Below are 12,810 nucleotides of genomic sequence, written 5' to 3'. Positions count from 1 at the left end.
GAGTTCCTATTTACCCGTTAGGAAGACCTGTTTACTATCATCCACTTCACTTAGTTTTTCCGTTTAAGAATACATCCTCTTAGGTGACAGAAAGTCAGGATGTAAAACAATGAAGGTAATAATCATTGCAAAAGAGAAGCTAAAAGTGTTGTTTAAGCCACAGGAAGCGGAAATGGCACTTAGCTTAAAAACCTGAGCAGAATTTTAAGAAGCTAAATTAAGAAATGGAACACCGCAAGAGGACAGGTCCGGTCAACATTGTAGTTTCTGAAGAGTCGGACTTCCTGAATAAGCAGACAAAATAAAAGGCACTGACTCAATAATCAAAGACACACTAAATCATTTTTCCAGAACTGATCAGAGATTAGATTTGAAATAGAGAAGAGTCGTGCGGTCTCAGAGAATATTTATGAATATCCGCAGAGCAACTTGCTTTTTACAAAACAGCTCTCACACTTTCACCCCTTTTCATTGGATCTTCACAACTGCATGAGCTAGACAGTTCCTAATTTTTTAAAATTGCAAATCCTGGGAGGATAAAGGATTTACATTTCATCCTATACCACGTTCAAAATGGCTGTGGTACGAGGCATAAGTGGACATCAAGTATTGCATATCAAACCTTCACATAATTGTGATCATCTTAGGGAGATGAGCATCTACACAGAGCCAAGTAATATGGTTGTATCTGTGTACACACATACAGACACTCCCAAGCAGGTGTGTGTTGCTGATTTAAAAAAAAAAAAATTCAGGGGCATCTGGGTGGCTCAGTGGGTTAAAGCCTCTGCCTTCAGCTCAGGTCATGATCCCAGGGTCCTGGTATCGAGCCCCGCATCGGGCTCCCTGCTCAGCACGGAGCCTGCTTCCCTTCCTCTCTCTCTCTGCCTGCCTCTCTGCCTACTTGTGATCTCTGTCTGTCAAATAAGTAAATAAAATCTTTAAAAAAAATAAAAATTAAAAAAAATTTAAAAAAAAATTCATAAGTCCCATCCATACAAGTTTCAACGCAAACCAACCAGGTGATTACTCTGGGTGTGGTCTCGGCATTGCTGTGGCTCTTCTATTTTCCAGGATGGATCGCATCAAAGCCAGGCAACAGAAATACAAAAAGGGTAAGGAGAGGATGCTGAGCTTGACCCAGGAATCAGGGGAAGGTCAAGACATCCAAAAACTCTCTGAAGAGGATGACGAAAGTATGTCAAGACGTTTCCCTCTTGTTCAAGTAGCTTAACGTTGAATGATAGCATGAGTACGGGGAGGGCTGTTACATAACATTATTCTTATTCTGCCAGGATTATCACATTTTTTTTTTGAACTTAGCAAGTTTTATCTTCCGATTGTGAATGGGATACATGTATTTGTTTCGTTAAGGACATATTTAATGACTCCGTGATCTTACGAGTAACTCCTCTTCAGCAAAACCACTTTAATCACCCCCCCACCTAGTGTTTGTTTCACAGAGATGGGTTTCTGAAGAAAATGAGCATGGATTTGCTTAATTTATTCCTTTAGGGAAGGTATTTCAGAGACAGACTACAGTTATTGTCTTTAATTTCTATAAATTCTAAACAAATATTGAGTATATATGCATATTTTATGTGACATCTGAATAATGGTAGATAAGATATGCTTTAATTATTGTCTGTTCCAATGAAACTGAACATGAAATATATATTTATTATATCGGATTATAGATTTGTTATATCATTAAGTTTGAAAGGTCTTCTTATAAATGTTTGCATGCTTTTCTATTTGAAGGGAATGGAGAAATAGTGCATGGTATTTTCCAGGGCATAGCATCTATTAATCCCCAATAAATTTATATTTTTCCAACCATGCCTTAAACTAATCACAAGGAAATTTCTGATTATTGAAATATAGGCATTTTTACAAATTATTTGCCACTAAATTATCTTATAAAATTTAGGTGATGCTTCTTTTCTGTTAAATCAATGGAGAATTCAGTGTGAGATGCCTTTTTGAGAGATAATCCTTTCTTTTTTATGTTTCTTTATATGCCCTGCAGTACTAAAAAGAAAGTGAAAATGTGGCATAATGTTCATAGAACACTTAGTACTTGCCTTGTGAAATCAACTTGCTCATATGTATAAACATTTCAGACTCAATATGGTTCATTTCCCTGACCTCTGATGTACTTTTATGACTTGTCTAGATTTTGACAATTGAGTTGTTAAAGCGTGGTTTTCAAAATTTGTTTTCTCACTTCCTAAGAATTAATATTTGGACATATTTTATTTTAGGAGAAGCAGACAAACAGAAAGCCAAGGGCAAAAAAAAGCAGTGGTGGCGGCCTTGGGTTGATCATGCTTCCAGTAGGTTTTCTCGATCCTCTTACGATTTCATCGATTCTAACCCTTATATCCTTGACCAGAATTCAGGCGTCCCTATGACCTGTGTGTTCTATGCATGGTTTGATCCTTGTGACTTGATAGGGGGTCAGAGTGTAGGAAAATTGTGATGTGAATGGGTCTCTGGGCCCCGGAGATGGAATCTTCCCGAGAAACCCACCGGGGTTACCATGCTGGCTGAAGAAAGCCCAGCATATGGCTGACACACTCCCGAGCACCATTTGCGGGCTCAGAAAGGGAAGATGAATTGCTACCATTTTATCTGATTCTGAGGTCTAGAGTTCTGCTGCTGTGTATTTATCTTATTGCTGAAAACCCTTATTAAAAATGAGTTTTGGCTCCTCCTGGGAGAATAATCATTAAATTCAAAGAGTCTGTGACCCTCTTTGTAAGGCACTGGGTTTGGATGCCAGTGAGTCTCTCCTCCCCTCACCCCCAGAGCTTTGATTTTATTTGCATGTACTTTTTTTAGCAATTTATCAAATATAACATCAGGATGACTTAAAATGCATTCACTTTCTCACTCTGCCTCTTCCCCAGTTTCTAAAGGCTCTCAAATTACACTCCCAATCCAAAACCCAGCATGTGGCATGGCAGCAGCCTCCAGCAAACAGCCATGACCAATTAAGAGCAAAGGCAGACAACAGGTTTTGAAAAGCAGAGCGTCACAGTCACAGAGAATTACTGTGTTTCCCTGCGGATCATAAAAGGAATGAGGAATTACGGAACTCAGTGGCTATATTTGTTCTGCTTAACATACAAAATATCACTAGCTATTGGCCAGTGGATGGTCTTAGAACAGAATGATTCATTTTGGTCTCACCTTATATTTGTTAGACTACAGAATAATTATTAATCATTTTGCACATTAATTATAATATTTTCAGGCTTTTATGTCTAGCTAATGTGACCCAACAGGGATTATCACCAAGGACCACAACATCGCATGACGGTGGGAGAGACTCTACTAACAGGATCTTCAGAATCACAAGAAAGTCAAATTGATTGGAATCTTTTGCCATGCCTAATTTCTTGGCATCACTGAGATATGGCATTGGCTTCTCTCACCCCAAAATTAATATTTTTTAATCAGCAAGCCAATTTTGGAAAGTATTGTACAAAATTTGCTCAGTATACCTGGATGTCATTAAATTTAATCTCAGATATTGAATTTCTAGCCTTATGGCGGAAAAAAAAAATCCATGAGTTTTAAAGAGCTTTTTTCGTTTGCTGCCAAGTCAAAAGACAAAGATTCAGGTGGAAATTCTGTGTGACTCTTTAATGTATTGTTCATTGGCCATGTTCATCCTACTAAAGTCACAGGCAGTACACTATAAGCCTATTTCTATCAAGTCACAAGTAAACTGTGCCTATCTTTCTGTTTTTAAAGGGCCCTTTGCTAGTTTAGACAGACCTATCCATTTCAAAATTGTTTCATACTGAGAGTTTTCTCTTTCACCTGGGGTAAATTCCCATTGCAATCATAGTTGCCTTTCCTTTTCTTGATCTAAACATTGCATTTTGGAAGGAATTGGATATGGTCTTTGATAATCATCTCCCAAGTTGGTAATAATTTAAAGAACTTCTCGTGAAGGTTATTGACTTTAGTTTTCTGATTCATTTCACCCTCATTATAGCAAGTTCTTAAAGACCGGTATTAAATTAAACGTGCCTTGTTACAACACCTCTTGGTGCAATAATGCAGGAATGTGTGCAATTCATAGTTTGGAATCAGATTCTGACTGTGGTGTTAAAATTTTTCAGCAAACTGTGTTTCCTTTTACAAGCTTGTGAGGAAAGGAAAGGAACGAGTATGTGGATTATTTTTTTAGACCATGATGAGTTCCAAAATTTATCTTTAGAACCAGAAGCACTTTATTAAAAGCCCTTATTTTGATCTCTTGAGCCGCTGGGCTTTTAAATAGATATTTCATGCAGGTGTGGAATATGAGAATGCGGGTACTTGGAACACCCTCATGTGAGTCTGTCCGTGATACGATAACATCTCTATGTTGTTCATATTACCGGCAAGCAGTCAAGATCTTAACCTAGTCTGTAGGTGGCAAACCTTCCACTTCCATACCTATGTGCACACATACGATCGCATTATTGCTGTTCAATGATACCTTCCATTCAAGGATAGTGTGTGTCCGTGCCAATTCAGTACTGCCTAAAACAATGACATGCCTCACTCCGTTGTTAAATATCGAAATCAAGGTCCAGCTTTCTGGGGTTACAAGAGGTAGGATTTTAAAAGTCATTTCCACACTCAGTGCAGCAGCAAGAACATCAGTATCCAGGATATGTTCATGGACACAGGCTGCAGGCAGGAGCTGTCTCTGAACTAGTTGATGTAGATACAAGATTTTCTCTACTTCTTATTAGCAGCTAGCACAGAAGAAAACATTTTCTGTGGTTTTCCTACTTTTATTTCAGTAACATTCTATAAAACAATAGGAGACTTTCCTTAAACACTTGCTGCCTTTTTTAATGTGTGAATTCTACTTCTCGCATACAAATTCGTAGTTTTTTTAAAGGATCAAATCAATGTTGGCACTGCTTGAGATGAACACTTTTTTTGGCTCCCCTGTGTCCACATGAGTAAACGTCATAGAAGGTATGATTGAATACACTTTAAGCTATTGTTGATTTTAGAGCCTATAATGAGGGTAAAATGCTCAATCTGGTGATACTCTGTTTTTACCAAATGACCATGTGACATAGAATCCATGTAACTTTCCTGCAAATGTCTGAGCTTACATGAAGGCATTACTTTAATGGTCTTCCCCACTGTCAAATGTAATGCTGTAACTTTGGTTTGTTCTTGCTTATTCTTACCTTATGTTGTACTGCATTTATTCCCTCGGGCCTGGACCCAGTATTCTGGGTCTGGTTCTTTCTTCAAAATACAAGTAACAAATTACAGTGCTTCTGTTCAAGGATATAAGGCCCAATTCATTCACTCTGCATCTTCACGGATGGAGGCTTCAGATACGTCTGAAATCATGGGCAAAATTATTTACCTTTTTGACCATGTTTAGTGATATTCAAGCAACTAATTTTAAACAAGCCAAGGTTTTCCATTACCTTACAACATATGAATCCAAAAGAAAACCAAAGACATCATGTGATGTCGTCCAAAAGACACCTCAGCATTTGAAAACTTGAATATAACTTGAAAATAATTCATATTTTTTCCTGCAATGATGGTACAGTTCTTGTAGCATCAGAAATGTATATGCTGGGTCTCTTTTCCCTGATCAACTTAAAATAATGCTCAAACTAATAAAAGATTGGATTCTCAAATTTCTTTAAGTCTCTGGACATTTCCACTTTCTCTGCTCCTAAGTTTTAACACAGCAATATGTTCTTGCAGGGAAAATATCAGGCAAGACAAGGGCAATCCGTACTGTTTGTGCTTTGAGTCTTATGGTCAGTACGGTTCTCCTCACACTTCAGTAGGTAACCGGACCTCCTGGTTGACCAGAAGCCTAACAGTGCCAAAACATACGGACCCTGTCTGCCCTGCCTCAGTCTGTCCCATGCTATGTGTAGAAACAGCCAGAGTGTGGTAGTGGTGTTTTTGCGGTTGTATTCTTTTTTTCCTGTTCTGCCCATTTCCTCCTCATGGCAATGTGTTTGTTGTTGTTGTTTGTTTGTTTGTTTTTTTAACTCTTCCAAATGTCTTGCCATATGTGTCATGTCCCTGTGTCACGTGTGGAGGAGCCAGGTCTGCACAGTAGAAAGTGAAGCGGAAGTTGGTGATGCTGATTCTTGGTCCTGAACCATCCTGACTGGCATTTCTACCACACACTCAACCCCTTCAGACAACACCAAATCTTCCACTTCACTTTGGCCTCGTCTAAAGGACCCAAATTGCCAAATCGTCTGAACTATGAAACTCTTAACAGTTTTCTAGCCATTATTTTGGCCATCTTGGTAACAAAACGGGTTGCTGCAGAGTTGATCTGACGCATCTGTGTAAAATTGACACTGAAGAAGGAAGAAACTATCAGATGAACCCAGTAGTGGCCGGTTTTCTTACACAGTGTAGACGAGGCCTCACACTCTGTAGACCCAACCACGCCAACACCAAGTAGTGTTAGCCCAGAATGAGTTCTCTTCATCTCTTGTCTTTTCCTTTCTATCAACATCTCTTGCTGTGGTCTTTTGTGGAGAGTTTGTGTATTTTGGGGAAGGGCATTTCATGAATAAGCCCTTAATGATCTCATATCTCTTCCAAGAAATAAGTAAATATTTTGTTTTGCTTAGTGGTCAGGAGTGGAGATTATTACTTGTTTGAAACGGATAGTGAAGAGGAGGAAGAGGAAGAATTAAAAAAGGAAGATGAAGAACCTCCGAGAAGGTCAGCTTTCCAGGTAATTATGGGGTTGGGAAAACCAGCTCCTCTGCTAGCTGACGAGCTTTTCTTTCTGACAGATCTTGATTGCAGTCCTAGACTTCTGCCACTGTGTTCATGTGTGTCACAGCTTCCAGATGTTTTTGATTTCCACCTGAAATTGTTTATTCCTCATTAAACTCTAATGCTGCTTGCTGTCAGCATCAGTATAATTACTGCAAAGAACACTGTTCCCACCAGGTCTTCCTTCACTTGCATCAAAAAAGTCTTCTGATGCTATTTTTAAAAAAAATAAAGCTTCCTTGGGTGAACTTTATTTTTCTGTTACAAGTACGAGGTGAAGAAGACTTGTCTGGCATCGCTTTGAACCACTTGAATGGACTTATATTTTGATATGTGAACTAGCTGATCATAAAAATGAAGCACTTGCTTTCTTTGGCAACAAATGGTCATTTAAATGGTACTTCAAATCTTGAGAATCCATTTCATTTGTGTTGCCAAATGTTTGAGAATTGATTGAAATCCTGGAAATAGCTAACACAGTTCTGATTTTTTTTTTTTCCAGCTTAATTGCCTTTCTTTTTCAGAAACTGCCAGATCAGTCTTAGTTACATAGCTTAAAAGCCCAGTATGGTGTATCCAGGGAATGTCTAATCAATGTTTGTTAAAGATGAGGACTGGTCAGTAGAGCTACATGCAGGGTGAAAGTTTGATATATATTTCTTTTATGAAGGAGTCATGTGTTAGGACTGTTATTTCTGTTATTATACCGCAAGACATATAGGGTGATATCCATCAAGCCTCTTGATGTGTCCATGAAAAGGTCATGGCTCCTTTGCTGGCTAGGTCTTCTCAGACTGGAGGGTTACATCCGCTACTGTATTCCCAATGAAATTAAAGAACTAAAATATTTGTGGAGACACCCTGCTCTGATGCTTTCTCACCGACCCTATCGCTACCCGAATTTATGTCTTGAAGACGGCATCTGTGTGCATGTGTGCGGCTGGCTTGTCAAATACTAATGACTCGTTTATTTTACTCTAATGATTTTTCTTATAACCACCACTCTTCATTCAGCGAAGGAGAGAACATGGTCACGCCCGCCATGTTTACGGATTACACGCAACAACTCTTTTCCTCATTCCTAATCTCTGAGCAGAGCACATTTTATTCTAGCTTCAGAGATGGGCACATTTTAACCTAGTTGATGTAATTGTAGAGACGAACTCATACTGACGTCATGTATTAAGTTATTACTCATTGGTGTTTTTCTACTAATCACTCTTGCTTTGTCCTTCTTTGTAGAGAGCTATTGGGAAGTTTGCGTCTGCCATTTTAGCCTTGCCAAAGTCTGTCATTAAACTTCCCAAAACTATTCTTCAGTATTTAATCAGAGCTGCAAAGGTATTTGACGTTTCACTGACGTGTGGTGTGTGACCCTCCGCTCCGTAGAACTTTAGATAAGCAGATTCCCTGTTGCCCTACATCTGCATTTTCCCTGTTCTATAGATCACACAATGGAGGAAGCATGAGAACTTACAACTGTAGGCAAACCTTTCCAAGTAGAGTTTCAAGAAGCCACATTTCCTATTATTTGATCTTCGTTCTTCAGCTGATACCAGAGCCTGTCAAAACATAGAGCGAGAAAATGCAGATACACGTCTACTCTGTCCTTCTCGTAGTTTTGCCTAAGTCACGTCTCATTTTTAAAAAGGTCACATCTGGTTGCATGCATCAGTCGTGATGTGTAAAATGTGTGATTATTATTCTCAGAAAGCTGGTAAAATTACGAACGAGCCTAATAAAAGACTCATTTTGCTTCATCTCCTTGTTGGCTTCCTTTTCAAGGCTCCATCTTGCCTAAATTGGGTATCGTCTTCCATTTACTCTTCTGACTGTAGTTCAGCCCCTCCCTAGGCTGGGCTGTCGCGTCAGGTCTGTGTGGCTTCTCACTCCCACGTCACCCCAGAGAGTGCAGAATAAAATGTGAGAATGCTGTTGGTCAATTTAGCCAACGCACAGCAGAAATTATCCAGCTACCCATGCTCTAGTCACTCCTTACTGAAAATCATAAATAGTGAACTCCTAGTCATGTACTTTGTAGAAAGCTGGTTCTGTGGATGTAATCTGGGGCAGGCATTTAAACTCTTAGGTCTTTATGCTCACATGTTAACCAGATGTTTGGACAGTGAGGGAGACCAGCACTTTTCCCATTTCACCTGGGATCTTATTTAAATGCGGGTGATGTAAAGAAAGCAGGTCCTGCCTACGGCACTTATAATTCTGTGTTTCTCTTGAGTGCCCAAAGGAAAGGTAGCCGCTGGTCCATCTTGGGTGGGCCCGGGGATTCTAAACTTCCAGGTTCCTCCCATTTTTCAAATGCTGGGATTCTGATTGTTAGTTTAATATTCAATGTGTTCACTGCCTTGGGATTCTTTTTCTTTTCGCTTTTATGACTACCATGCAAGTCTCTCCATTCATATTTAAGAATTTACATGAAAGATTGTAACAAAATTATCCTCCATCTTACTTTAAAATAAAAACAAAGGAGCACCTACGTGCATCGGTTAAGCCTCTGACTTTGACTCAGGCTCAGGTCATGATCTCAGGGTTGTGAGATCAAGCCCCACATCGGACTCCACATTGGACATGGAGCTTGCTTAAGATTCTCTCTGCCCCTTTCCCTCTACCCCTCTGCCCCCCACCAACTCCCTTTCTAAAAAAAAAAAAAGGAAAGAATATATACATACATATGTGTATATATACACATATGTGTATATACTTCTTTGGTGTATATATATATATATATATATAAATTTTAAAAAATAAACAAACAAGAAAACTTCTTACAAACAACATAATATCTTGGGTCACACATGAATTAAAGGACAGTTTATTAAATTTTGTCAATTTCAGTGAAAAATCTCCATCCACTTCCATAAAGTTCTATCCTTTTTAAAAAATTAAATGCTTTTTGCATAGTACATTTTCAGTAAAGTGAACCTCATTTTCCCCTAAAATATATGATAAAACTTAAGATAAAATCACATGACCAGACTTAAGATAAAACTTAAGATGAAGTTAATAAATAAATAAATAAGATTTAACTTTAGTTATCTTATCTTAAGAATACAGACTAATGGTCGCAATTTGAAGAAACCAAAGGTCATTTATGGACATTTTCATGTATTTTCTTTCACTTGGTTAGTGGTGTGTACACCCATGAACTTGGATGGTGGTTATAGTTACGATGTGAGAACTGAGCAGTTCTAGTAAAAAAAAAACTGCTATTTCTTGACTCAGAAGTGGGATCTTTCCTCCTGCTTCGTTACCATCATTTCCTGAAACAGTCAGACTGAGCTTCTGTCAAATATTCCCGGCACTCTACAGAGTTTGTAATTCCAAATATCAACAGTAAGATAGTTTACCTACAAATAGGGACCCCTCATAAGATTTTCTCCTACTCTCTTGTTTCCCCTTGTTTGAATTATGTAAATTCTCATCTCAGTGAGAAAGCACTGATGGGCTTAATCATTTAGGGATCATAGGTAGAACCAGGAATTTCCTTTTAATAATGGCACTCACCCTTCTTCGAGAGTTCTACAATTCTGTCCTAAATGCCCCTTCTCTTCTCTCCTTCTCACTCTCCCTCTCCATTTTCCCCCAGAACAAAAGCACTCCTCCAACTTATACACCTAATACATTCACAGATCCTTAGTTACTTTTTAATTTTCCATTTTGGGGATGCTGGCTTTATCTAAAAGCAATATTTTCATGACTCTTTCTTTAAAGGACTTGTCATCAGATGTTGCTCTTAAACCTGAAAATTTCTTGTGTTTAGCAGTTCAGATTTTCGTAAAAGAATCAATATTTTTCTGAAGCAAGTTTGCTTATTAATGTACTAAACCTCAAAGTTATTTTTTTTTTTTTTTTGGTAGGTGGCAGGTTTAATAAGCAAGGTGATTTACACACTTGGCAAAGATACTCTTGATGGAGTTCCCGGTTAGCATGCTTCGTACACATCTACCATAAATTCCTTCATTTGGTTCTTCTTCCAGAGTCAGTTCATTTTCTCTTTTCTCAAAAAACATTTTGGCATAAAATAGGATTATTTTTTGCCTTCCAGGCTTATTTTTCAGAAATAATACAGATGTTCCATTCGTGTTAATTGCCCATAGATTCAGATTTCTACAGTGAGAAAAAAGAAATATTCTTCCCTAGTCACTACGACCTTTACGTTTCTGTATATTGAAAAGTTGGATCCCCTTTTATTTTTACTGACATCACCATGCCAGTGGTTTGCTTATACTGTGTTTTCCAAAGATTTCAGAAATCCAAAAATAATAGAGAATACAGTGAAGTGTCTGGGTTTACAAAGTGACCCCACAAAACATCCCTTTATCATCGTAATAGAAAACCCAGCTTCCCTGAGACCTAGGTGTGTTTAGGTGCATGAGGAGCATGTCTGCTTGGCTTCATGATTACCTACGGCTGACTTTGTGTATCAAGGCTTTCTTTCGGTTCCTTCTGCATGACTTGGGAGATGGTTGGTGGGAGGGCTGTTGAAAGTTGCTCTATGGTGGTTATTGGTTTTATTATATTAATGTAACCATTTTCAGGTCTTGAATAAAAATGACAGAAGGCCACCAAAAGCACCACAGTTTTCCTTCCATAACATTCTGGAATAACTCTTTAACCTTACTATCACATTATTTTTTTCCTCTCCAAATACTAATCAATCTACAAAACCCTTTCCCAAGTTGTTGGTCATAGCTGTTTTTCACAAGGGAGAGTATCAGATGTGCAAAGCTATTTTCCCAAAGTAAATGAGCAAAAGCTGTTTTGTTTTTGATTTAAAGTTTATTTGCAAGGGGAGGAAACTACTCCAGTGACACTTAGCAAGGTGCCCAGCTTATTCCTGTCATGTGTAATACAAAGAATCAGTAACTCTCACAAGTGGTGGTGGTACGTGGGGACTTGGGAGGAATGGTGGTTACTCAAAGTATCTCAGGATTGTGAAACTAGAAGAAATATCCTCCTCCAATGTCTGTTTTCATATTTCATTTCATGATAATGGAAAGAACACAGGTCAACTCAGGATACTGAGGGAGATGGGAGCAGATTTAGTTTGCGCTGGGAGAAAAAAAAATGTATATATATATATATATGACCAAAGTCAGGTATATGTGTGTGTGTGTGTGTGTATATATATATATATATATATGACCAAAGAACATATATATATGTATGACCAAGAAATATATGTGTGTGTATATATCTATATTTACATATAGATATATATATGACCGAAGTCAGGAAGCTTGGTGTTGGTCCCTTTTCTTTTCATTCAAATTATGAAAAAGCCAGAAAATAATTGAACTTTCCCCCTTCAGTTTGTTTATCAAGCCTGGATCACTGACCCTAAAACCGCACTCCGACAGAGACGCAAAGAGAAAAAAAGGTCTGCAAGAGAAGAACAGAAAAGAAGGAGAAAAGGATCTGGGGAGGGTAAGTGTTGTGTGAATGCAGGGTCCAGCCAGCACTCTCTGTTTCTGTGGCCTTGGGCTACAGCAGGACAGAAGCTTTGAAGGAACATCATCCTCATATTCTAAGGAGTGCACACAGTTCTGCTTGCCCGTCATTGCTCATGTCAGACCTTTGGAATAAGTAAAAACATGAATTTAAGTGAATATACATTTTATAAAATGAGAAGAGGGAGAGGAGCAAAATAAATCCAAAGAAAGTAGAGGGAAAAATTAATTTTTTAAGCAGATGTTGAGTCACAGAAAAGAAGTAATAAGACAAGATCTATCAATAAGTGAAAAGCAGTTCTTAGAAAAAAATTAGTAAGATGGATAAACTTTTGGAAATTGTATTAAGAAGAAAAGGATAAACACACTATCAGTATCAGGAGCCAAAAATGAAACACAACTACCAAGGCCATCTTCAACATTACATTTGAAATCATACAATGGGAACACTTTTCCGAAGATAGGAAAAATTCCAAGCTACAACTATATACCAAAAGCAAAGTGAAAGTGAAAGTGGGGCACTCAGAAAAGAATATTTTCATTATAT

At 38.2% G+C, this 12,810-nt stretch overlaps 1 protein-coding gene across 4 annotated transcripts in view; it reads left to right on the top strand.

Moving 5' to 3' along the window:
- PIEZO2 (piezo type mechanosensitive ion channel component 2) overlaps positions 1-12,810 on the top strand; it is a gene marked incomplete at its 5' end in the record, with an annotated part of 454,715 nt that overhangs the window by 389,301 nt on the left and 52,604 nt on the right. For 3 of the 4 annotated variants that reach the window (XM_080822189.1, XM_080822187.1, XM_080822188.1), the window contains 4 exons: positions 1,075-1,196; positions 2,265-2,336; positions 6,645-6,751; positions 12,126-12,240. In XM_080822189.1, the coding sequence (XP_080678315.1) occupies positions 1,075-1,196; positions 2,265-2,336; positions 6,645-6,751; positions 12,126-12,240 (416 nt within the window). Of the gene's footprint in view, positions 1-1,074; positions 1,197-2,264; positions 2,337-6,644; positions 6,752-8,037; positions 8,137-12,125; positions 12,241-12,810 lie in introns of all 4 variants that reach the window. The other variant, XM_080822186.1, reaches the window with a different exon arrangement.

The sequence above is a fragment of the Martes martes genome (assembly GCF_963455335.1).
Source record: "Martes martes genome assembly, chromosome: 13".
NCBI lineage: Eukaryota > Metazoa > Chordata > Mammalia > Carnivora > Mustelidae > Martes > Martes martes.
This window is presented reverse-complemented; position numbering and strand designations above follow the sequence as displayed.